At 41.5% G+C, this 27,049-nt stretch overlaps 1 protein-coding gene across 2 annotated transcripts in view; it reads right to left on the reverse strand.

Annotated features, from left to right (window-relative positions):
* REPTOR (repressed by TOR) overlaps positions 1-14,781 on the reverse strand; it is a 97,645-nt gene extending 82,864 nt beyond the window's left edge. The window contains exons 1-3 of one of the 2 annotated variants that reach the window (XM_022815638.2): positions 14,463-14,781; positions 3,691-3,809; positions 3,224-3,452 (exon numbers count right to left, since the gene is read on the reverse strand). In XM_022815638.2, the coding sequence (XP_022671373.1) occupies positions 3,224-3,252 (29 nt within the window). In that variant the 5' untranslated portion in view covers positions 3,253-3,452; positions 3,691-3,809; positions 14,463-14,781. The remainder of the gene's footprint in view (positions 1-3,223; positions 3,453-3,690; positions 3,810-14,462) is intronic. The other variant, XM_022815635.2, reaches the window with a different exon arrangement.
* Positions 14,782-27,049: the final 12,268 nt, after the last annotated feature.

The following is a 27,049-nucleotide window of genomic DNA, read 5'->3' on the forward strand; positions in this document are numbered from 1 at the left end:
CCATCGTAAGCATCGCTCGAAAGATTAGCATTTCAAAATGACAATCTGTTTGCACTAACAAATCAAAATTTTCGGTAAGGCTTTACCATAAGCTGTCGCGACATTGACACTTGTCAATGGGCTCTCTTTAGACTCCATTTGTTCATCAATGGCAAGGCACCGAAGCCTTGTTTGGCCATTTTTGTATTCTAACGCTTTTGTACATTCTTGTACTGCCATGTTTAGCATAAAGTACCTCTTAATGAATCCTGTGCAACCGGTATGCGTACCGTTTGCAGATGGATATATAACAAATCAGTGCTCGGACGTCATCAGACGTTCGCTCACAAACATCACCACCACTAGCGCCCACGAGTCATACAATAGAATTGCCGATACCGCAAAAGAAAAGACGGGGGAGTCCAAACGCATCTGTGTGTGGTCAGTGTAGACATAGGGCAAAATATGAGACATCGATGGGTGGATGGATGGCGAGAAGCGCCGGCAACAAGAAGCCGAGCAGCTTTGGGGGAAGCCGTCTATTACGTAACGAACTTTCCGGCGCCGCATGTTTCCTGCTACGACTACTACAACTATTATCACGACCGTAATTGTTACGCCTGACAGGTCCACTGAAATCCCCAAGACAGCGGCGCTGCATCGTTACATCACTAACAGAGATCTACCCTCACACGTTCTCACCGACAGGCAAACCAAAGAAAAAAGACGATCCGTTGGCGTGGCAGTATGTGAATCAGTAAATGCCGTGTTATCCGAGACCGCGTTGTATAATGACAAAACAACACCAGTGATATAAGGGTAACAACTTCCACTGTCGTGACGTATCATCATCACGCGTCATGATCGCTACACAAGCATGATTCTTCATAAATTTAACCTGTTTTCTTTGCCTTTCCTTCATAGCGGTATGTTGTCGTTTGTCGGACAGCATGCATTCATTCATTCTCTCGATCACTCATTGAGTTGGCTTCTCGATGCCTTCCTTTCTCATGCTCAGACAAGAACAATGGTAATAATTGTTTGGCAATGTTGCGCGAATAATACCAGGAAACGACAGTACGAGCTACGTTCTTCAAACGTAGACTGGCTGGATCTTTTTGTCGAATTTTAATTCTGATTTGGTGTACTTTAGCTGGAAGTAGCGTCATTTGCGTGCACCGAGTCATGCTTAGATACACCTGCTTGCTCGGACCTTATTGGTCGTAATTACTGAATGGGCACTTTTGTGCCATGGCTGGTCTCCGCTTGAGAAAGCATGCATCCGTAATCCTGCTCTTGAGGTGGCACCATTGATGAACTTAGACACCATCAACTTAGCTGCAGTTAACTCTCTAGTTTAATGCGAAATCGACATGCAACTATTGACTATATGGCTCTAGGCGATTTACCTAATCTGGCTTTCAAATTACACTTGAGCTCAGAGCGGGAAAATGGGCAATCTACAGACCCAATACTTATTTTTAAAAAATTAGCACTTAAGCAAATAGCCTGTCTAATATGTAATGTGTTTATCTATATATGCCCTTGTATACTGTAAATTAGTATAACGAGCCATTGGGAATGTCATACATAACGCTAATTTCACAAACGGCGAGCCTACGCATGCCGCTTGTTGCTAGACCGCATCTTTAAATTTCTTACACAGAAGTCATCTGGCGTTTGGAATACAAACATCCTAAAACTTAATAAAGATCTAAAAAAAAAAAGCTTCTTAAAGCTACGAAGGAGCCTCAATGAAGCGTTTTCGTTGGGCGGTGAATATAGTTACTAGAACTACTGTAGGGGGAAAGCTAATTAAATTCTAATAGCCAAGTGCATTGGCGGATACAACTTGTAAGTAAAAACCGGTTGAGTTTACTTACGGAAAAATTTGTTCAAAAAGAAAATCACCTTTAAGTCTTGAAAATCGGCGCTCAACACTTAAGCTTTCGTTCCTCGCAAGCTACAGCGCTGCGAAAATTTATCGAAGACTGGTGAAGACATTAGGCACGGAAATCTGGCAAAAAAAACCTAGTAAATAATGCAAACGTTTCAAGAATGGGAATTGGAGTGCTGAAAACCAGTAGAGAGGTGAGGAGATGCCGGGACCCGAAGGGCCGAAACTCATTGCTGCAATCGAGAGGGCTTTTCACGAAAACAGAGCTTGAAGCTTAAAGGCTCTATCGGTTAAATCTGGCAATTGATATGTAACGTGTTACACAGTTATAGCCCAAATACTGGACGTATAGACACTGTGTAAACGGCTTCCATGTGAACTCATTCCAGGCCAGTTGGAAATACCTGTGGAGTATTTCACGTACAATTTCCGGACCCTTAATCTAGAACGAACGCTTATGGATCATACGATTGCTACAGAAGAGGTATTGTTCAGTCTCTACCACCGGCCGGAGAAAAGCCAGGAAGGAATGGCATCGGCCTAAAGCTATATCCAGTTCGGTGGCAGTGAAAATAGTATTTGTAACAGACATCTGCTACTATGAGATAATGCTAAAAATGAAACCATGACTACAATCCGTTATTTTAAGTTCTCCAATATATTTAGGGACCATCGACATGACAACAGAAAGTACGCAGTCTGGTTACTTGATGACATTGCCAGACTTTACCGCCATGCCTCAGTGGCTTCCTGAATTGAGCAAAATAATATCCAGTGTTAGCTTTAACCCGCTTATTCTTTCAACCTAAGTCCGTGAGATTATAGGACTTCCCATGTCCTAAAAAGGTTAACTGGTGAGCAAGCATATCCCGCTATCGACTTACTCCGAGAAGCTATAGATCGAAAAACTACATGTGGCTATGCGTCCATAGAGGTGTGTAAAAAACTGTAAAAATAAAGGACAATATTTCTAACATATTAAAAAATCATCATTTTACCATAGTGTGCTTAAAAGTTATCCAATTTTAAAATCCGCTGCATTCGCTCATAAAAGTCGGCAAGCGCGCCCTTGCTAGAATAGGCCGCAGCTGTCATCGTGACGATTACCACTACCAACATCATCGCAGCAATGGCGGCACTTCACGTTATTGTATTCCGGGTTGAGTCATCTGCTCGCAGAATCCTGATCCCAGAATGTGAAGTTTTGTATGCATGTAAAACTGTTCACCAAAAAAAAAAACCTCAGGATTGATCTAATCAAATCGATGAACAAGCTCCAGGAAAGGCTATGCTTGTGTGTCCGACTGCAAGCGCCATCCGAAATTAGATGGAAGAAATCATACGTACCAGAAGCCAACATACGTACCTGGGTACATCCCCAGACAACTAGGAAAACCCAGATAAACGCACTAGTAGATCCCCTTTAAAAGTACACAGTATCGTCTCCTTGGCTGTAACATCTCGAGTTCATCTAGGGAGACGCATAAGCCTCCGTTCCCTTTCCCGCAACGATTGATTAGGTTGTGAGCTTACTTCTAGCGAGGTACGGCGTTGTGACATTTTGCCTGTGCATTGACTGGGTTCGCACAAAGCAATAACAAGGTGTAAGGATTTGGTAGGCGGTTGTATTGTTCCTCTTCAACGAGTGTGCCGGAACTTATTTACAGTCAAATCATACACGAGAAACAGTTCTGGGTTTCGTATGTGTGTTCTTCATCAAGCTTAATCTTAAGATACCTACGTGCACATAGGTCTCGTAAAACTAACTATCTGATTGCAAAACCCTATATAATATTTCTGCGTTGACGGCTTACCCAGTTAGCGTAGCGTAGCGTCTACCTTCGTCAAGTGGTATATAGAATTGTTTCCTGTTTATCTATCACCTTTTGTAGATTGTCCAACGTGACATCATACATTAACCGTTTACTGGGCCCTAAAACGAAAATAAGATCATCGCCCAATAAGTATAAATAACACACCTTGTTTCATATAAGCATATTTCTTTCCCTAGAGTTTATCATAAAATTTCCCTAATATCTATTAAAAGTTTGGAAAAAAAACCTGCGATCTGCTGGTGATAATGCGAAAGCTTTGTGTCTTCTCTTTGTCATTTTCCCTTACTTGTTTACTTCTCAAAATACATTCGATAGCGCTGTTGCTGCTCTGTCAGTTTGATGTGATGCAACTGTCATGAGTGCAACGTGAATCCGAAAAAACTTCTCAACAATCATGTTTAGGTAAAAAAAAAAGGCATATGTTAAGTATGTTCTATATGTGTGTTGGCGACGCCTGGGAATAGCCTGGGATATTTGCCTTGTGTACGATAAAAATCACTATTATCGAAAAAGGTTGCTCACAGGTAGCTTTCTTAATCTGAAAATGGCATCAGAGACCAAGAGGATACCGTCTGTTTAGACTGACCGTCTGAGTTTGATGATGAACATCTGAGGACAATCATACCTTGTAAGAAGGAAGACGACCGACAAATAGTTCAGCAATCTTTCAAACAGATCGGCTGTGACCATAAGATAGTCAGTCGTTAGCCATCTTACGTCCTTTCGGTTTATATAGAAACTAGAAGCTTTGCTATCCTATGAACTCTCTGAATTCAATAAGAAATTATACCGTAACGTCGCATTTTAACACTTCCCCCAGTATCGAGCACCAAACGGTCTTATTAATCACTTTCGCATTGAACTGCCATCGGTGATGTGTAATGATGCCTGTACGCCAACACGAATTTTAGATCGGATTGGACGATTCTGCGTTTAGCGGGCGTCTGCTTCACTAGCAACCGTATCTTATAAATTAGAAACCTAATCGACATGTTTATGTGGCCCCGTTACATCGAGTTAATAATCAGACCATTTAGGATAAAGGACCCGACACGTGGTAGGGTCGGATCATTATACCGTATGACAAAGCAACGCTACACGCGGCAAACATCGTCAAAGCTGCCCTTCTGAACGTTGAATGAGAAATTTTGCTGCACTCGTCATATTCTCCGAATTTCGCACTGACTAGTTTTCGTTTTTTTCCGTTTGCCGGGTAATTACTTCTGTGATCCAACCTTGAATATGGATCAACAGCGTGACATGTGGTGGTTGGAACTTGTTTCGAGATAAAATCTAAGACCTTCTAATAAGACGGGATACATCATTTAGTGGAAAAACGGCAAATAATTATGAAGCATACGCAACAAAACAAATTATTTTCGCAAAAATTAGGTATTTTCTAATCAGTAAAAAAATGCAGGAACTTATAATACCTAATCTTTAACAAAAAATTCAGAATATGCTACGACCGTTTATAATGTGGCACTCTTCTGAAGACGGACGAAAAAAGGAAAAGCAGAAGGAAAACGCATAATTTTGACAACAATGCTACGCAACAACGATGTTGACCAATAACAATCAATTAGATTGCTTTTGAAGGTTCAGCGTTAACAGCTGATAGCCATGTCGTTAGACAGACCTGTCAGTGAAGCCGCAGGCAGCTCCACCTTGTAAGGTAAGACCTACTCCGGCTAGAGCTTCTAGCAAGGCCAAGCCTTTGACGATATACCAAAGAGGTGACTCCAAGGCCTTAGTCATATGGTAAAAATATTTAGTTACATTGCATACGCACCCCTTGATATGGCAAGTGTATTTTAAAGGAACCGTTAGCTGCAAGCTTAACTGTTCTAACAAAAATTGTTCTCTTCATAAGTATAGACGTCGACTTGTCTTAAGCATACTTATAAAATTCATTGAGCTCGAACGGTGACGTATTTCAGCTTGTACTAAATAACACGTTTGGAATGTGGAGTCGTTTTTATTATGACTTACGTATTATATTGTTTATTAAGCAGCAACTGAATAGGCCTTATAACTGTAGTTTTGGGTCCTTTATTAAAATCGTTTTTAAGCTCTTATTTGCAGGCGCATTGCTTGTAATATATGTAGCATTAACAATTCCATTCCTTCCTTTCTTTCCTCTTAGTTTGTCGAAAACAACCGACAATTAGAACAGTTTAATAATAGTCTGTTTTGCAACTCGTCAAGCTCGAGCCGTCTGCGACCTCTTTGGCAGTGTTGACCAACGACACAGTGCACAACTTTCGACTTATGATGAGAATATACTGTTAATTTAATTTCTGAGAATTTATCACTACCCACAATATTTGCTTTTAGAAATAATAAAACATATTACAAATGGAATACGACGCCGCTTGAAATAGTAGGCACTAAGGACCTTCACAGAAAAGGCTAAACTAAACGGATGCTTCGATTTTCGTTTTGTCTAGTAAAAACCATCCAGTACATCTTCAAGAAACAAGTTCGTGTTTACTTTATGTATTATGTTTCTTCCCTAAAACGTCCGCTCCGAGACTGCTAACCTGTTTTTATAAATGCAAACACGCAAACAGCGAAAGATACAATAATATCTTTATGGTGACGTCGCGGACGCTCCTTCACCCTTGGCCCCGCCGTTTTTCTTTCTCCCCCTGTGTATGGAACAACAACAACAGTAAGCAGACGACAACAACAACAGAAGTAAGCAGACGGTTCAAACATGATTCATATCTCTGCGTGTGTTCCTTGCCAGGTAAACTTTTTAATACAACATTGTGCCCCCGGTCATAACGGCCATTAACAAAAAAAAAATTGACTTTTTTTAGCAACTAGGACAATAAGACCGGCATCCTTTTTTTTTTTTTTTTTTAATAAATGGGCCCATAGTATGGTCAAACAAAAAATGCGTATTATGCTTGTTGCTATCAGCGAAGTTTCATCAACTGAGCCTTGAACTGCTTCGTATCGGAATTCAAATAAATGCAAAAAATCACTTAAAATTGACAGAGCAGATCAACTTAAAGTATTTGTTAAGCGACATCCCTTAAGATTTGCTTTAATATAGAGAGCAATACTATATGGTCTATGGTAAAAATCGTATTCGGTGGAAGGAACTTCTAGGTCTTATAGTTTCTATTCATATAATAAATACTCCTCCGAAATTCATCTTTATAATTTATCTCGGAATACATTGTTCAAAATCAACAATAACGACTTCACACCGCACTCGTTCTATACAGATGTTAAATAGTTATCGAACCTTCCTAACCAAACAATTTTCGAACTTCGAAACGTTTCAATACAAAATTTGTAGAATTAAATATACGAGATCAAAATTGTATTTCGTGTAAATTCTAACTCGGTTAACGGACAAATAATCCCTAGAAATAAATATCGAAAGCTATAGATTTCTCAAGATTCCTGTGCTCACGGGCGAGTAACGTTAGCTGGCAGAAACCTATTCGCACATATAAAGATATTCTACTCTGGTAATGCTCAATGACAGTTACTTATTCAAATAGACGACTTCCAGCGCGAAACAGAGCTTACGTCTGATTTTGCACCTCGACCATTCGACGTGTTTGTAAGTCTAAAAGAAAAAGAAATTAACACAAATCCGATACGTTCTTATATGGAACGCAAGGGAAATATCTTTTTCACACACATACATACAGCTCAACAACAAAAACATGGATCCAGCTATTGCGGCTACTGTCACCGACAGTTGCGACGGCGGGGCCATCTTAATTCGGAAGTGCTTAGGGTTCCCATGAAATGTTATACCGGGTGGAGTATTCAAATTTGGAGAAAATTTGATTGGCTGTCTCTTCTAGTGAGCATACGTTCATCCACTACTCTTGGTACGAGACGAAAGCCGGTTCTTTTTGGAACACAACACACTCGTCATTTGCGTCAAAATATCAGCCAAATTCAGCTATTATACATTTTTATTGCGCTGGACAAATATTCTCCAAAACGAGACATTTTTTTTTCTGATATCAATAATCTTAATTGCTACTAGCCTTTGAAAAAATCCGAAAAAGATCTTCATGAGGCAAAATAAAGTCTTAGAGGTAATATATAAAAGACTCGACAGTTATACAAAATTAATCAAAAAGTAATGGACATTTAACGGACACTGAAATCAACAGCGTGTTTCACACTAACTGTAATAAGAGTAATAAAGGTCAGCTCAAAAGCAGAAAACAACAAAATTGCGAAGAGCCCAAAAAGCGAAGTGCAGCTTGAATTTTTCCTGGATTACCAGATGCGATAGGCAGCATCTTGAAGAATGACATCGTTAACGGAGATTATCCGATCGAGCTGCTTAAACACGTCTTAAACAAAAATCTCTGACTTGTTTAGTTTAAATACTATAATTATATATATATATATATATGTATATATATATTTTTTTTTCAATTTCATCTTAACGTACGGTAACCTAGGTTCTTTTTGTTTCTTTAAAAAGCGTTCAGTGATTTCGATAGAGATCTTGTCCAGTGTGGAGACAATGGATAGTAACCAAATGTTATTTTTTTAAACTTTAACCTTCTGCCATGATGAAAAAAAAACTGGTTTCCTTCTTACATCAAGGTTCGCAAGAAACTCGCCAAAATATGTCCCACACTAATTTGGCACACTGCAACCCGCCGATTGTAGCTTTGTTATCGATCGGGCAAGACTGATTCTGTCGAGCCTAATCCTATGCCTTAAATACCCAGAAATCAGTTATTATCAACACACATAAAAATAAGTTTTGTTATTATGCTCCCGAAGTATTTCGGAAGTACACATCCAATTATACATAGAAAAAAACGCCAAGTTTGGAGAGCAAAACAGATTCGCAACGATTCTCTCACATTTTCAATGTCAGAAAAAGGCACTTCTGCCAAAAGAGCAAAACTGTACGACGAAGACCGTTGCCGCCACGGTCCACTCACGTGTCTCCCATAGCTACAATACTATATTGTGACGGTTCTCCAAAAAGCATAAGGCCAAAGTGGCCGAGAGAACCGAATCGGAGGGTAATAGCAAACGGCTCACCGAGTGTGTCAAATGAAACATTTTTATTGACTGATCTTTTCTGGCTAATTTTTATTTGCTTTGACGCAGATGATCAGTAGCGTGTGTCATCATCACTCGTAGCTTATATTGATTGACCGATACTGCAGATTACGATAGTTTCTCACAACGGAACGAGCGAACGCTGTGGTTAACAAAGAAAGTTTTTAAAGAAAATAACACAAGCCAATACAACACCACAAGGTACGATTGCTTTGACAATAATCAAGCTAGACTCACTTCGAGATAGATAGATGGATAGATAGATACATACATAGATAGATAGATAATATATTATATTAGCGATTGCGTTGCGACTCAGCTGCAATGGAAAGAGCGAGACATCGATGAAGGACCAGTTTGTCCTGTATTTGTTGCCAAGGAAAAATTGCTGGTTGTAGCTCGAAGGCGACAAGCGAACTGTAGAAGCTGTGAATTCGCGTACGAAGAGCCCTGCTATCGCGGTGTTGGGCGTCATGACCCTTTGGCATTTTGTAATTTTTAAACACGTGCCTATAACTCAATTGTTACTTTTTTAGAATCGAATCAACTCTGAGTCAGCTTAGTTTTTTAACAAACTTTAAAAATAAAGAAAGAATTTATATAAATGTTTTATTCACAAAGGCTGTGAATGACTAACTTGAGAAGATTCATTCTCAAATCCAACGCAGAGAACAACTAGAATTTAAAACAACAGTGAGAAATCGCTGTCACTTATGGGTTTACTAAATTTCAAGATGGAACCTTAAGGCAAACTTAGTGCTGAAAATAGTTGTCGCTAAAGTGGGACACATTCGGTGAAAGTGTAGAGTTTTTGTTGTGTGATTTTCATAACTTAATAAATTGTTACATAGGCCCATCGGAACATTTCAAAAACATTCGAACGGAAGCACAAATTATGGCAAATGTTTCTTTAACAGATAATGACTCTCCGATATCCTGCCATACTTACCAGTGTAATTTGCACACTTCGTCCTATACTTCTGTTCTAGACGCACATCTCTCGGATCTACCGAATTCTGTGTACAGAAACAGTTGGAACCAGAAAGTTCGCTTGAATCGATATGAATGGCAATATCGTGTGCTTTCCTTTGCCCTGCTGCTGTCCGTACCAAGGCAACGTTATTTTTACTGTAAGAGCTTTTTCTCGCAGGTATCAAGCTAGATCAGGAGCGATAAACCCTTGTACAACTTTCAACCTGCGTCCCAACTACCTAGCAACCCACGACTGTGTGCCTCTTAAATAAGCGCTATAGCGACTGTAGAAGCAATCACTGCGATGTCGTCTGTTCAACTCGTTACGAACATTAGTTTTCAGCCTGGCTACTGCGAAGATCAACATGAAAGGGAAGAAAATAGTGTTGCACAACGTGCTATCAACTGACAGATCGACCGAAAGACCAGTCGTTGATTCGATGACGAAAGTTGCATGTGGCCACGCGGGGTGGGGTGAGGGACCAGGAGGAGGGGACAAAGCGACGAGACCTGAAAAGGAGGGAAGACGAACAGCAAACGGTGGATGAGCTGCTGCTGTCGCCGTTACCTGTAGAGACCGGCGATGAGTGAGCGGTACGATGCGCCGCGCCACTACCGTTGCCGCCGTATATCAACCCCTTTCTTTCATTTTTTATCGACCTTCTGTCTTTCCCCGCCCCCTGAACCCCTATTGAAGTTTGCTCTCCTGATCCTCGCAGAGCACCAGGCTTTCATAACTGTTTAGGTATAGCATGTGCGAATTTCTAGCTTTAGCTACTACAGAAATATTGCCTGTTGATGTCTATGGCTGTAGCTGTTGTATCTGTATGATTTTAATCGTACTGCCGCTTCTGATGATGGGAATGCAGCAAAAGCCAGGAACTCTGCGCATTACAGAGTTGCGACATGATGGTACTAAGAAACACGCGTCTAGAACTAAAAGAAAAGGAAACTAACGAAAGGAGCATGGTCCGCTAAAAAAGGGGCGAACCTAGAGCCAGTTAACCCCTGAACTATATATTATCAGAGCGATCAGAGGGACACCCCCATAGTAAGGCTTTACGACCAGATCCAACGTCACTTGCACAAGTTATGTTTCTGCTAGATAAATGTTTTATTTTTACGTCCAGTACTGCCACTGAACATTATTTTAGACAGCCGGCTTTCTTGTAGTTATTAAAGAGCCGGATAACGTTGATAACGCAATTGGGTTTGTCTACGCTCGTTTTCGACTCAAATCCCAACTTCCGTAGGCAAGTGTAGGCAAAGGCTACTACACTATCACGAGGACCTTCTATTGCACAAAATAACACTTCAAAACAGTACTCCTCGTAGCGGTAAACTACATACTTATCGTCGTTTAACCCATGCTACCATCTCATCTCGGATAGCATTCTGCATCACCGTAATGACTCAGTCATATAATACATATTTGCAAGTTTTAGATCCGGAATCACGTTAGTACCATATCTTATTTCTCTAACAGACGTCCCGAGTGTTTCATCGAAAGTTGCGCCCGCAGACAGAAGTCTTTTCTATCCAGTACAAAGAATCTAAATCACTGTTTAATAGTAACGTACCGCGTTATCGAATTTCGGAATCACCCGCAAAGTTCACTACATTGTCAATTTAAAGAATTTGTTGCCTCCTAAACTCTTGAGACATTTTTAAATGGTGCATAACAAAAAAAAACTAGAGCTTCTGTAGTTATATGCGATGGTCGAACATCACAGAAAAAGCAAAAATAATTGCATGCATTTATTTTTATCTGAGCACTTCCTAGCTGCCAAAACAATAAAAGTTCCGCGATATATTCTCTCTAGAACTAAGAACTCAAGAAGCAGCAAAAGACCCGTAATCCATCTATTATCTTTGCCACTTTTCAAAATGTTTTGTTACAAAATACCGTCGGCGAAATCCTGGTAACATGATAAATAAACAGCCAGTCATCCTGTGTTACCTAGAATTGAGTTTCTGTCCACGGAGGGAGCTTAATCTTGAAGAAATGCAATGTGCATATAGCAAAGTCAGGCTTGATAAGATCGCACCAAATAACATCTATAGCTTTCACCAGTTTTTAAAAACTGAGTAATAGTTCTATTTCACGGGTAAGGCCTACCAATCTGACACTTCAATTTGCTGATAGACAAAATATTGAGCATAGACATCTTATAGTCCAAATGATCAACTTTTCATATGAGGACAGATGTCAAGGCGATCACAAATGATAAAGAAAGGTAACGATTTAAAATAAGACAGAACTCGGAAGTAATATAAAACTGACTGTAGCTTGAATTTAAAAATTAATTCACTAATCAAATTAGAAACTGACTAAATTTAATTTGAAACGGTACTGTTGTGCTAGATGTTAATGAATAACGGGATATTTTTTAATTGTTATACAATGCGTGGTTATCTTGTAACTGGCCATATTTAATATAAAAAAACCGACGTTTCTTGTGGCATCTCTGACAAACTGTGAGGTTGAAAAACGATTTAGTTATAATATAAGACCGCCGAAATATCCACCAAAAGATAATTACCTAAAAATAATTAAAAATAAGAGATTTCGAGAATGTTTTTGTCCTGCTCTTCAACAAACGATTTTTCATAAACCTATTTTGTCATGTACGACCGTGGATAAGTAAACACAATCTAGCAAAATTGATCATGTCGCTTATTCATCTTTGACTAATGATATATCATTCCCTTCTTTTTTTGGTGGCGCCAATCTTAAAGAATTTAGAGATAAAATTTCCCTAAATATGCTAAATATGTGCTTGGTATTTTTCAAGCAATTTGAAGTGAAAGACTTTGGGCCGCGCTTTATTTTTCTGGAAAGTAAAAATCGAGTATTAAGAAGTATGGACTGTAATCTGTGTTAAGATCAAAATGAATGCTCCTAAGGGGTGTTCACGCTGCAGAAGGGGGTTCAGGGACCAGTGCGAATCAACACATAGTGTTCAAGTAGTACCAACGGTTTCGCGGTAGACGAAAGGCCCTTAAAGACGACCTTCATGATGGCTAACGAAAACACGAAAAAGTCAGATCAACTCGCAATAGATTTTTATAATCACCTTCTGACGTATCTGCGTAAGACTGGCAGTTGTCACTTGGTTGGACGTGCGATTGGAGTGCATCAGTTGTTTTTCCCTAATCTATTTATCCATTGAATACGTTGGTTGTTCACCCTGTCCAGCGCTAATCCATGCTTCACTAAATCAACTTACAAAAATTTTCCCCAAAAACTTTCCTACCCAACTTAGAAATGCCTTTCTGACTTTTGTCTGTATTTTAAACGCAGTAAGAGTTAAATCATCTTTGGCTAATTAACGTAAACGCCTAAATAATTTGAGCATACATATCTGCTCGGATAAGAGACGCTTCTTACTTCTGCCATTATGGGGTAGCGAAACTTAATTACTACGTGTGCGCAGGTTGGCGCAGTGCTTTATCTTTTTATGACACGGAACAAATTTAGCTTAAGGCCCAAATTCGATTCATTTTGGAAAAATGCTACTTGCCTAAAAGTGATGATTTCATTGGTGAACCTATAGGAAAAAAGAGAAGTTTAATTCGCATACTACTATTCCAGTGTACTGCGAAAGGACTGGTGAACTCCGTTCGCAAATTTTGCACAATGGAAACAGAAAGCTAAAAACAATATTCAGACTAACAATTTTAGCATCTTATTTACGTCGTGCACAGACGACGTCGCTTAATGATTTAAACTTTGTTTGGATAAGTTCACTACATAAAATTGTACGATGTCCAGCTAAAAGGACTACAAGTAAAAGCCAACCGTATTTTTTTTATCTCAGTCGACCTGACTTATTCAACAACAAAACGAGCTCAAATTATCTACACCGTTAAACTACGTTTCGATAGCTTATAACGGCTTTGCTTATGGAACTTGAATGCCGAGCTCCATACTGTCAATAGTACGGGCTTACCGTATTGAGCGAATTCTCAATCGTATTTCATTCTATTGCAGTCGTTCGTCAGCGCTTAGAAAACACAAATGGATTTGTTGGCGTTCTAAACGTTGTTTTTCTGAACCTAATATAGTAACCACGGTATAGTATAACATGGGCTCGCAGTCAGATCCTTCTGGGTTTTACGCTACCGCAAAAAGGTCAGAATATATTGCACATATAGCATATTTAATGCTATACTTCTGCGCGATTGCTAGCTGGCAGGAGGTGCAGGATAGCCATTATTATAGTTATTTGTACGATGGTCGTACCATATCGCCGGATCCTACTACTGTCATTGCAAATAGTAGCAACATTTCTAATTAACAGGTGAAACAGCGCCCGTCTAGAGAAAGTGAGCCAACAGCCAAAATGGCCTCCAGCGAAGTCAAACAGCTGATCGACTGCTCAGCTGATGAGATATATATAACCATCTTAGAATGATAGCTAATCACGACATGTCATTGGGAGTATACAGCAGCTTTAAGCTAGCTGGTTGGCCTGTTTAGGCACATTGTCGTACTGCACGGAAAGCGAGATCAGGCCCAGTAATACCTGGCGCGCTCTCGGCCACTCAAGAATCAAGATGGCGCCTATAGGCCTAAGGCAACGCAAAGGGAGAGCAGTGCGGCCGCTTTTTGCCTGGTTAATAGGGGCGGCCCTGTCAGTCATTATTGTTAGTTATCATCATTAAGCAAGGTCAGCTTTTGAGTTATTTTTTAAGTCCTAGTGATTTACCTTGGCGGTGGCCAGTTCGGACGTTAGGTCACGAAGACAACTGCGACCACCCAAAGTACACGCACAAAACGATTTTCACAAAATCACAGTGTTCACAATACATGTTCACGACATTTCTCCCGAAGGATACGATAAGGTCACTTTAAACATAAGTCAAGAAATGTGGGCGTTCCCGATTCTATGATTCAACAGTTTTCCGTGTACTGTTTGTTGTTACACTGATTCGCCTTTGTGTACTTTTGTTGATCTCTGTCCCATCCGCTGCTGTTTACCAGAAACTCGTCAGCAGCAACGAGAACCACTAGTGGTCATCAGCTGATCGTTGTTTTGATACGACTTGACGCATGCGCGCCCGGTGGACAATGGTGGCGCTGGTTAAAGGCGCCATTTACTAGGCACACAGTTACAAGGTGCGCGTACACCTAAAACGGCCTAGCCATTAACGCAACGAAGCGCTACGCCTTAGCTAGATCCATGCTGAACATCGTTATATAAATTCAGATTAGCGCTAATTTTGTAAAATAAATGCATCGATCATCGCTCACAACTTAATAATTTAATTGAAAATATTCTGTGACGTCATATTCTGACGTCACTTGTTTTGAAGAAGTGCGCTCCGCTCATTCGCTTCTCTACGTGCTTGGTGCTTCTGCGGCCGTCACTACCGCTGTTGTTGCTAGTATAGGCTGTAGAAGTTGTAGTGGTAGTAGTAGTTGCAGCTGCAGAAGCTAGTACCCTTTCTCTCCGAATCGAGTTTTGCTGGTTGGTTTCCCGGCCGATCTCTGTGCGTCGGTCGATCTTTAAGTCGTCGTAGAGAAGAGAGAGCAAGAGAGAGAGAGAGGCTAAAATGAGAGAGATGATTAGTGAGAGGGAAAGCTCGGGGAGCGATGGGGAGTAGGGCTCTACTATAGCCGCGACAGTGGCGGCCTCGGGCGTGCAATTTAGGCAGCCTTTGAGCCACCTGGCGGAGGAACTAACAAAGCTCACTGGCCCTAAGTAAGGAAGGAAGGGAACCCTAGCCGTCAATAATAACCCCATTCATCTCGAGGCATTCACATTGTGAGCTCGGTGAGCTTGCGAGCTCCGAGCTACGAAGCTCGCCTACTACCAACACCGCCCAACTGGGTCCATTGCCACGACGTCTACGCGGCGCCGCTCCGCTGTCTAGAAGAAGCGAGCGCGCACGGATAGCGCGGTTCTTTCGCGCGCGCTTTCGCATTCAACAAACCGGCGGTTGCCTGGAAACAAGTGCAGTAATAGTGGTGGTAGTAGTAGAAGGAGCAGCGCGTTTCGTGGCTCGCGCTGATTCAAGCTGCACAGAAGCAAACGCAAGAAAGGCTCCCTCGAACGGTGGTAGCCATTGCACCGTCGCCCTGTCGGTCGGTTGGACTAACCTTCCGCCCCCTAATCGGATACGTGTGCCTCTCGTCTCTCTGTAGCTTGTCTACAGGGTCGCCCAGCCAGTCTGTCTACCGTGCGTACAAACATCGCCCGCGGAAGTGGATTCGGCCACCGACTCGGTAAGTACGAAAGTGACTCAGTGGACCAGTGAAGTGTCTTTGTTGCGGATCGTCAGTTACCCCCCTGTGTGATGTAGCTTCTGCGTCGACCTCCGCCTACGCCGATGCCCTATGCCATCTAAGCGAGCATCAGGATGGCGTCTAGGCCTTGCCATGGCGCAACTGATGCACATCCAGTTTCGATTTATTGTACGATACAGCAATCGTTTTGACGTGGATTTACTGCTCAACATTGTGATTACCTGTGCCTACAATCTCTCCCGGGGTGCAATTACCAGTAGGATCAGTCATTGCCTACAAATCGATGCTAGCGTAGCCAGAAGCCTACCAGACATCAACGTAGACATCGCGTAGGCCAGTTGTGTCTATTTCTATTTAGGTTTATTTACATTGCTTGACGAGGCAGCGTGCTCCGGCCAACGTGTTGTAGGCCGGGCACGTTGCGAGGGAAGGGCGACCCGTTGGTTGGCCGCGGTAGGCTAGAGCGGAGAGGGTAGACGAAGGCGCACTGCCTTCCTCTACGAGCACCCGCCTACTCTCGCCTACTTGGCTATTCGGCCACCGGGGCTTGTTGGAACGGCGTACGATAGGCTCGGGTCTATCCAGGGATTGTGCTATGGCGTCCGCATGAGTTTCAATTGAAGACCACCGGTCAGAAAGGCAGGGGGCGTCGCCGTCGAGTAGGGCTAGGGTTATGCGAGTAGGCGAGTGGCGTCTATTTGCACCTACCGGTTGATGGATTGATGCGATTTGCTGGCATTAGGTGCGAAACCACTCCCAGGTTTAGAATCTAGAAAAGTTACGGTCAGTTAGGTTTCGTTGATTTTGTAGTTGGGTAGGCGTCGGTAGGCGTGGGCGTTGGGCTTGCCTGCGCTATATAACGAAAACAGCGGCCCTCCCTATGGCGGCCAATGGGTGGGCTATGGCGGGCGGGACTACGGGAGGTATCGATCGTGTTGCTTGCTGCTGCTACCAGATGCCATCTTGGAACAAGCCCAGGAGCGAGCCGAGTCTCCGGGAGCAAGCTTGGGAGGGAGCAACTTGTGCGTTATATGCAGTTTACATTTACGTGCAGTTAGTAAGAGCTAAAAGATACGCAGCTAGTTTGTTCTTTATGTAGGACATGCGTTAGGCTAGCTTTGAGGGTTACGAATAGTGCTAATCTTTTTGTACCATAGTACATTTTCTCGCTGAGGTCATTAGCCGACGATGCTGGCGTGGGATTGAAATCGTGTGTATTATGATGGCGTCCCTCCGGGTTCCGGCGTCACCGTGGCTGGGAAGTGAAAGTGAAGGCACAGTTCTGGAGAGGAGAACATTATGCGCCCGCATCCTATCTGCGAACTATACACATCTAGCTTCGTCTACCGATTGAAAGGCCAAAAGAACTTACAGAGGACTATGTCCATCTGCAATAATATATCTACGTCTTCGTAGAGTAGAGGATATATATATATATATATATATACATACATATACATATACATATACATAGATATTTTTGGGAAATAATTACGTGAAAAAAGCAATTAAGATATAAATACGAGGCGCCAAAAAGAACAGCGTGATTAATTTGTGCAAGACAAGTTGCAGTTAACACAACAGATATAAATTCGTCGTCAGTCAATCTTATTGTGAACAGATTTTACCACAAGATACCAAATCTCAAAGTGGACCGAGAGCATTGGTTTAAAATAGAGCGAAAGGCATAAGAAACGCCACATATTGTCAATAAGCGACGCGCTTCGAAGTCACTCCTTAATAGCGCCTTCTCCAATAGTTCTCGCTTCATTACGAATATATGGCCAACACGTCCTTTGCCCTAAAGAGAGCGATGAATGTCCAAAATAATATCAAATGGTGATCAGTTTCCCAATGGTTTTATAATAGGCGAGAAGGCAAAATGTATACTTGTAGGCCAGCCTGTCTATCGCTTGTTACCTTAAGCGCTGTCCTGGCATGAGTATTCGCGCGTAACTATATGCGATTATTGTGTTAGCGCCCTTCTAAGGTGACAGGTGAAGGGATCTCCTCCATGCGGGCTTCTTCATTAGAATCGTCGTCGTTGCTGTCGCAGTGCTCAGTGACAAGGACATCAATGACGTTGCGCTATGTGCTGATCATCCCTCTAATGCCGTTTATGGATACAAACTCGTTTTTGAGTCCTAATGCATTCAACTTAAATCAAAGGATCATGTTATATAGGAATGATATATACTTGCCGATGGAAGTAAACAGTAGGTTTTATGCCTTTGTTTAATAAAGGGGTAAGATTTTGGAGGATACTACATTCAATCAGCAAGCAGTCCTAATGTTGGAAGAGTACTTTACCAAGCTAGAAGTCTTGTTCCTGTGACTGCTTTTGAAAGGAAAAACCACGCATTAACGATGTTGCCCGTGTTCCCTCCTACGAGAGGAATCTACGAGGAGTTTGAAATTTTGCTTATAGTAAGTTCCTTGATTCATACAGATTGTATATTATATGTCGTTGGCAAGACTTGCAGCAACAATCTCCGGTCTCTTTTAACTCTTTCAAAGTTCAAGTGTATTTTTCAATTAGGCCTTACTATACTTGCAGTGAAGCGTTACGATTCAATGGCTACTAGTGAACTGGGTACGCGCATCAGTGACACAGGTGCACGCAAATTTTTCTGGAGGAAATACTGAAATTTTACAAAATTTCTCCATGTAGCTCCATCAAAAATACATTCGGGTGTTGCTTCATACATAGGCAACGCAAATTGTGACCAATAAGAAGCTGCATTTCGAGCGGAAGGCCCATTTACTCACTTGAGGCGCCCGTTATCATAAGGTGATAACTGTATGGTTGTGTTCAACAAAGACATTTCGATACTACGGCAGAAAAACGGCTTATAGCTATTCATTAAGTTTCATCGAGAAAATATTACTTAAAGCATTTCTGTTTCTTCTTCATACCGCTTTATAAGATAAGGCTATGTGGAACCAAGATGGGGTATATGCGCTTCTAATGGTTTTACGCAATAGGTCAGTTTCGACAAAGCTAGAGGGAAACTACCGCAAAAAAAAACCATTACCTTGACACGGGAAGACGATGCTATGTAATCATTTAATGCTGAACAAGTTACCGATCATGATTCGTCTACCGTAGGTCCTTACAGAGTTTTTTGGGAAATAAAAAGTAGGATCCTGAAAGGCCCGAATACTGTCGTCCAGGCTTATTAAAGTAGCGCATATTGTTATTCAAAGCCACTTAGCCAATGCTCTATCTATGAGACTGTTGTGGCTAGCCATGGTCGTGATTAGTTGAAAGGTAGTTTATATGCCGGCAACGTTATTTAGTTTTCAGGGTGCGCTACTGCAATACGCGGATCACACTGTATTTAAAAAACGATCACATATAACGTATTGATATTCTGAGTGATATTATTTATTCGTTGCCAATCGTTATCATTAGAAAAGAATAACCTATATATATGTACTCTAAATACTTTTTTACTATCTGATGAAATTTGGTAAATCAGCAACGTAGGTTGTATCATAATTCTGAATCATAAAACGCATGTGCGTCTCAGAAATCCTAAAAGCCTGGTAGTGTTATTTTTACTTTAGTACTTTAGTAGAAAAAAGAACAAAGTAATTGACGATAGCTGCGTTTGGTTATTACTACTACTAAAGTCCCCCCATTCGGGGCAAAGCGAATTCAAAGATCGTTAACAGTTGCCGACCACCCCCCAGAGAGAGTGGTGAAACGTGTCCTAAGAAGCATTTGTGAATCACTAAAAGACTGAAGAAAGCAAATTTTACCATTGAACATCTATATCGTTTTTTCTTTTTTTTTTTTTATATATTTTCCTTGTTGTCAGACATAACGTGCTAGCATTTTTGGTACTTATCCAGTAACATATATATGGCATTAGCTTAGTAAATCTAATTAGTTGTTTTAAAACCGCCTGAATCCGAATTTTTTAATCACTGTAGGTAACTGCTGCTACTAAGTGGCCGTGCAAATCTACCTATAAGCTTATATTGCACAGGGTTCCATTAAATGCTTGCGTGTCATTCGAGAGAATTCAATTATTTATAGTTCTCCTTAATTCTTTTTTTTTTCTAGAAAACGGAAAATGTGACAGGCAGTGGAACACTCAAATGACTTTTGAGTCTACTGTGATCAGTTCCATGCGAGACCAGTCAGTAAATATCATTACGTTTCCTTTTCGATTTATATTCGAAAAATTCCTCGCGTCACTGGCAAAGCCTTTGGAAATTAAGAGATTCACGTCCAGAAAAAAAATTCTTAATTAGTGAACCTTTGCTCTCCACTCGAGAAAGCTTAGTTAGCATTTACGTGAGCCCGCACAGAAGTGTCCCTATGGGTCTAATGAGTCAAATAGGAACCACATACCTTCTAGACTGGCCTATATATATATATATATATATATATATATATATATATACGTAGAAATCATCCGACGAGCAGTAGCTAACCAACGAAAGCGTTTTCATCCTTCTTTTGTCTTTAGCTGGTGGTTTTGTCGCCACTAACTTTCTAGATTTTGCGCTCACTCGAAGAGAGTTCCTCTGCCGCTTCAGTCTCTCTCCGTTTTGGAGCCTCCTCTTTCCCCTACCGGACCAGCTCAATCTCTACCAGTCGCTTTTTTCCCCCTAGGGGACTTTCGCCCCTCTGTACTTTGTTTCTTCCTACACGGCCTTTGTCATTGTTACGTTGAATCTGGGTAAGGTTACAGCACTGTTGAATGGGCAGATGACCGACTATACTTCCCAACTTTCATATTCAGTCGGCCACCATACCGTGGGACTAAACACACTCACAACCGTATGTATACGTATATTCCTATATATGCATAAAATATTTAGGGGATTTTTTTTGCTTAACTGCTCCTAGTGCCGAGCTTATAGTGCATTTTACCCTCCCCATGTTCTTCGAAGGATTCGCGACTTCCGAAGAAACGCGCAATTCCTGCTACCTAGGCACGACGTAAAACACTAACGGAAGCGACTATACTTCTGGCACAAGTGAAAGCGCAAGCACTCGTGAACGCATGGATCACAGAGCTTGTGAAGACTAAAGAGGTTGTCTAAAATCTCCTTCACTATGACATAGTCAAAGAGTAGAGTACAACAAAGAAGAAAGAGCACCGATAAAGATAACAATACGAAGGACGGGGCGCAGAGCTGCACGATGGCTGCTGCTTGGTGGAGACTGGAGGCCAAGATAATACGGGACCTGTGTGGTTGAGGGAAAAGAGGGGGTGACGGGGGTCGAAGGGAGAGTATTGGCCCAATGGGAGTAGTGCAGAAATAGATAATAGGGGAGCGTTCCTGGCGGGGATGCGCGCCGACGGTGACGGCGACGATCTTTCAGTAGTAGTGTGGATAATTGAATGACGAAGCGGCTGAACCGGCTAAGGACAACGAGCAAATTCCCCAGTTTTCCCGGGGTGGTCATTGCCGTGTGGAATCCCCCCTCAACGTGAACGGGCTGCATATCCAATGCACTAGCGAAGGATTGCAAAGAAGGAACTTCGTTATGGGGTTCCAATAATGATAATATACAATAAAGTGTCGTGCACTGAAGAGAGGATCATCGATTATTTCCCAATTAAAAGTGGTCCTCCATACCGTCAATATCGCACGAAGGTGTTCAAAGAACTGGTTGACGCTAAAGCTAAACGACCCTGGCGATTACAACGGCCATTCGAACAGAATGGCAAAGGGAAACGGGTGCATGTAGAGTTTGATAGCCAGCTGAGATGAGACCGAACAGACAGTATTTTATCAGTATCAAAAAATAACTAAATATATGCAGTACTCAAGAAGAGACAAGCGCCCGTGACGTATAGTTTTTGTTAATTGTTTCATAGCTAGACATAAAAGTCCGATTGTTGAGAGGATAGGGTAGATGTTACCAGGTTGTTTCCAACATACGATGTTGACGGTCATTTGCAGATAGTAGTAGAGTGAATCGATCTTTAACAGCAGGGCACTGCTGTGGGTATTTCTGTAACAAGGCAATCTCTCTAAACCAATATAAGAATAATTTACAAATAGTAGAGTTTTCGGCAGACAGAAAATGCACAGAGTATATTCCGGTTGTGTTCCATAGTTAGTAGGTCAGCCGCAATGTAGAAGATCACTTATATCTTAATGGAATAAAAACGCATGAGAAACATCATGTTATTCTAAGAATGGCTCTCCGTAACATGCCTAGAGTACCTATTTGATCGAAATGTGATAACACGAAAACCTGAAAGACTATCTATATAGTCAATTTATTACTTATGTTGCAAGAATCGAGCCAACATTTCTTTACCGGATCTGAAACTTTCAATCAATACCAAGTTTCTTTGCAGGCACTTAAAGAGTATTTCCGACATTTTGGAACCTTGGTTGGGTAAAACTTATTCAAACTCACCAATAGGCGAATTCGTTGTTCTAGCTACTATTCTTAACCGGTATGGATACATGTGAGACCAATAACATGTAATAAGAAAACGACATTTTTCGAAGTAATGCTCAATTAATTCTGAGAAAGAATTTCTTTGCGGGGCTTGAGTAGCGTAACAGGCGATAGCCGTTGCACATACGCGTGGCCAAGGCGGCCCCCCTTCTGGTCTCCTAAAGCTGCACATGTACACTCATTTGCTGTGGTAATGATGGCGATGGTGGGCTACTAGGTTGCGGTGAGGGACGAGCCCCCGAGAGGAATTGGGTTGTCTCGGGCGTGTATTTCTAATTAACTGCCCCCATCTGCCTCTGTTCCATGTACCCGAACCTGTCGTCTACTTTTTGGAATTTTCCTGCCTAGGAACTTGGCCGGTTCACTCGCTAGGGCTTGGCGCCATGTTCAAAATTAATACCTCGTGACTTTATTCCCTGCCTTCATTCCCTCATCTACCCAGTAGCCACTGCCGCTTCCTTCTAACCGACGTCGTCGGCTGTGCTTGGCTGCATAACCGCCTCTTCGGCCATAGCTGGGCTGAGGCTGTTCTGTGCTCCCTTCCTAATATCCCCGTCGGGCATTTTAGCTCGAGAAACCCCGCATGGGCGGCTGGCTGCGGTCACCTTATATATCGGAAATAGATTAGACCAGGGGAACAGTTGTCGCAAAAGCAGAAGCCGACGGCCTCCTGGTCCTGATCCGGTTTGCCCTGGCCTGCCTCGCACCGTCTCGGCTTGTTGGCTTTCGAGGTAATTCTTGAAGCTGGACATCATCGTGATCATGCCCTTCGTCCTTCGTAGGTTGCTGTTGGAATGGAATCTCAAATAGACAGGGCCTACCTGAACGACAAACATATGCATTAACTGCAGAACAAAGTCGAACCGGCGCACGACACACCAAACTTTATGACTGCCTCTTTACTACAAAGCCAAAACAATAACGGAAACCTAGCGTCGAAAATAATAATTAGAAGATAACGACTATAATTTGAATGTTACCGTCATTACTAGAATTGGTAGCAACAGGCAATGTTTTTCTATTGAGAGACATCGGATTAGCTCTCCATTAGCAATCTCGAGTTACCCTGGAGCAAAATAAGGTTCTACTGCACCAAACTACTATACTGGAGAGCACAAACCGCACTCGTTAGTGAATATATCAATAACGCGCAGAACTTATGGTCTTGATAATTTGGTACATTTAAGAAAGCATAAATCGACTCAATTGGCTTATCTTCACTAGTCAAAACCAACTGTGGTGCTAACCAAGTCTGATCTGAACCTAAAATTAGCACATTGTGTATGGCCTACCGCAGACGTAAACGTCGCGCGGCGAGCTGATTTGACAGGCGAAAGTTTCGGATTAAAAGGGCCAGGGGGCGTTGTCTAGTTCAGTCGTCGAAAATTGTGTACAACATCCCTAATTAAATAAAAAGTAAATGTGATAAATAGTAACGTGATAGTTAGATATCACACATAGTAGTAGATGCTATAGTCGTCTGAAGCAGTGTTCAACTAAGTACCAATTAAGTAAAATCCGAAACCTTTATTTAGCGGAAGTGCGGACTTGTGTGGTTATATAAGAGCTAATAGTAATGGACTTATATAATGATCAACTGAGTTATAAAAGGTGGTTCATCGTGATTACAAATCTATACGAAATACATATAAAATAGATAGATTGATAATTAGGGCGGCAGGTCAGTGGCGCAGAGCTTTTGTATGAGAAAACTTTTAACAGATCGGCCCACTCCAAAAACAGTTCAAAACTGGAACGTAAATAGATGCTGGCAGAGCGTGATTGGAACCGGCCACTATAAACGGAACTCACAAGAGTCTTGTTCTCGATTAGAAAGGATGAAAATACAGCCATCGTTTGCTAGTTCCCTTCCGATCCTCCGTATTTTCGCATTAACCAGCAACAACAAGAATTTTCGCCTGGTTACTTAAGACTACTAGTAACGAACACCACGAGTAATTGTTGTTGATGTTGTTTCCTAATGGAATCGTACGAAACACATGCCGATCGTCTGGTACTTCTACTGTGCACGGGTCGGCAGTGGTGACTGTGAAATACACGAGGCTGTGTGCTCTATTAACAGGCGAGCGGCCACGTGCTGCTATGATAGCACAGCCGGAGCTCAGGGAACTGAGATTATAGTGAAGCTTCTCGTTACGGAAAACTGTAGCTGAAACAGCGGCAGCAGTAATGCTAACTCCTACGGTGGATCTGAACGAGCTCTTTCATCATCAGGGAGCGGTGCTTAGTTCCATTGTGCCATTTATGCTCTTGTCTACGACTAATAGGAAAGGAAGCAGGAAAAAGAATGATCAGACAAGAAAGGCGGTACATGCGAAAACGGGGATGCTGGGTCGGCGAACTTGCCCAAGCTACATGTCCCTATAGGCCGTATGTCGGTATCGAGGCCTTGTGTATGTAAGCGTCATGTGTATCTATTAATATGTCTCGCCTGCTGAGGTGCAAGAAAGCGACCGCGTTAGGTGAAGCAAAAGAAGCACATCATAATCGGTAGACGACAGAGCAAACTCACGGAGAACAAAGCTAAGGGCGAAAGGAGGAGCAGCGGCGAGGACCCCGTAGTGCTTTCTTAAAGACGATTAAATAGAGACACAACGGCGAGGATGAGAGGTATGCGGCGATGTTAAAAATGAACACTCAGGCCGAGGTACAACGCACTTCGTTTAATATTACAGCATATATTATACGTATAGCAGTTATCTGTATGTATGTGTCTCCGTCATGCGACTACGGGACCCTTTTTGTTAGAACCACCGTCAGCCCCATTTTTTTATGATCGCTGACCTACACCAATATCTAGGTTACTAGTTTTTTGAGGCTTCAAACCCTTATAAATTATATATTAAGATACTGATTTGAGCGAATTTGTACAGAATTAAGTTTATATAGATCAAGCATCGGCTATACACGAGAAGAGCGAGTATAGATAGGACTTTATCCCGGTATGTTATTACTGCGTTGTTCAGTAGCAAAAAACTACCCATGAATAGAGCATACTGGCCACTAAATGAGTACCCACATCCGGGTATCTATTCATTTATCATTAGGCTGTTTAGTGAACTTTTTTAGTTAGTGAGCTTTTTTTTACAGACCTAGTCCTTTTATTTTTAATCGAAGTACGCACGATCATTGTCTATGACCTTCTACCATTTGGGTGGTGACCTACTTACCCGATTGCTGTAGAAATCTTAAGTATGACAATCTATGGTGTCTCGAAAGGCAATCTCGATAACTTGGAGAAATTTTCTATTAGAAAACTGTCGAAATTTGGAAAAAACGCTAATCTGCACAAGACCCGCCACCGTGATTCGTGCGGTATAGCGTCGAGTGTTATCGTGCAATAGAAGTTCATTAATATTAGCTGCTTAATACAGTTATTTCTTTTACTATCTCTTTCAAATGTTGGCAATACACAGTGACTGCAGTCAACAAACCGGAGTTCATGAAACTACAATGGATAAAACCTGCACTAAACCATCGAGCAGACACCTTTTGTAGCTGTACTTCGTATTGCTTTAGGATGATACCCCGCCGGTTCAATTGTATCTACCCGCTGTTGTGACCTCTTACGATCAGTGTAGAGGATCCATTTTTATTACAAATTATAATTTGGGACAAGGGTGGATCAGTGTTGAAATGTGAAAGCAAATAACAGCAGAAGTCTTCGCGTTCCTGTTTTTGGCCGTCATTCAAACTTTGCCATTCATTTGACTGAGGTGACGAAGTATAATAATTCTACATAGACCAAAGCTGAGTGCCGACATTCGTACACTTTTTGAGATCGGTCAGCTTCCGCCACAACTCTGAACACTTCGTTATTCAGTTCCATAGGGGTTATTCTATGAAGCCCGCAATTTTTCAAAATAATAGTTCATAATGATTTTGACAGTAGAATTTTGACCAAACACAAGGTTTATACGAAGGAGATTTATTCGACTTTTTCGATTTATTATGACTCACAGCAACTGCTGAAAGTCCAAATGACGATATCCGAGTGAATGGTCTTAGATTTCTAATGCAAAAAATGAAAAATGACTGCAAAATGTCACACCGTGATGAAATCCTATTATCTTGAAATAGGAAATTAATCTTTGTTACGTTTTGTAGTGAACGGCCTAATAATTTAACTTGCCATATTCTAAATAGATTTACGAAAAATTCACCGAGAATTTATTTAGATGGTACTACGACTAGGAGCTGCAAAAATGGAATCGTGAATCTCTCTGACTCTCAGAATAGAATAGAGTAAGACCCCCAGAACTATACAGAAAGACGTCCCAATATTGACTTAGTTCACGTCACAGGCACTGTCTTGATGCTAGCGACTGGTAGAAGTTTATAGAGATTGTTTCCGGTCCTTTCTGATATTTTGCAAAATATATAAAAAAAAAATTAAATTTGCTCGAATCTAGCTAGTTTACGTTTATACGTTTCCTATACATCCTAATTTACGTAACAGCGTTTACATTGTAGCTAAATTGCACGTCGGGTGTTTTACTATAAAATACTCTTAAATAGTGCCAAATATAGAAGAAGGACGAAAAGCTAAATGCCTGAATTTATGTAAATGACCCATACTATATATA

This window comes from Varroa destructor, unplaced genomic scaffold (assembly GCF_002443255.2).
Source record: "Varroa destructor unplaced genomic scaffold, Vdes_3.0 BEIS01000007.1, whole genome shotgun sequence".
In the NCBI taxonomy this organism is placed as follows: Eukaryota; Metazoa; Arthropoda; class Arachnida; order Mesostigmata; family Varroidae; genus Varroa; species Varroa destructor.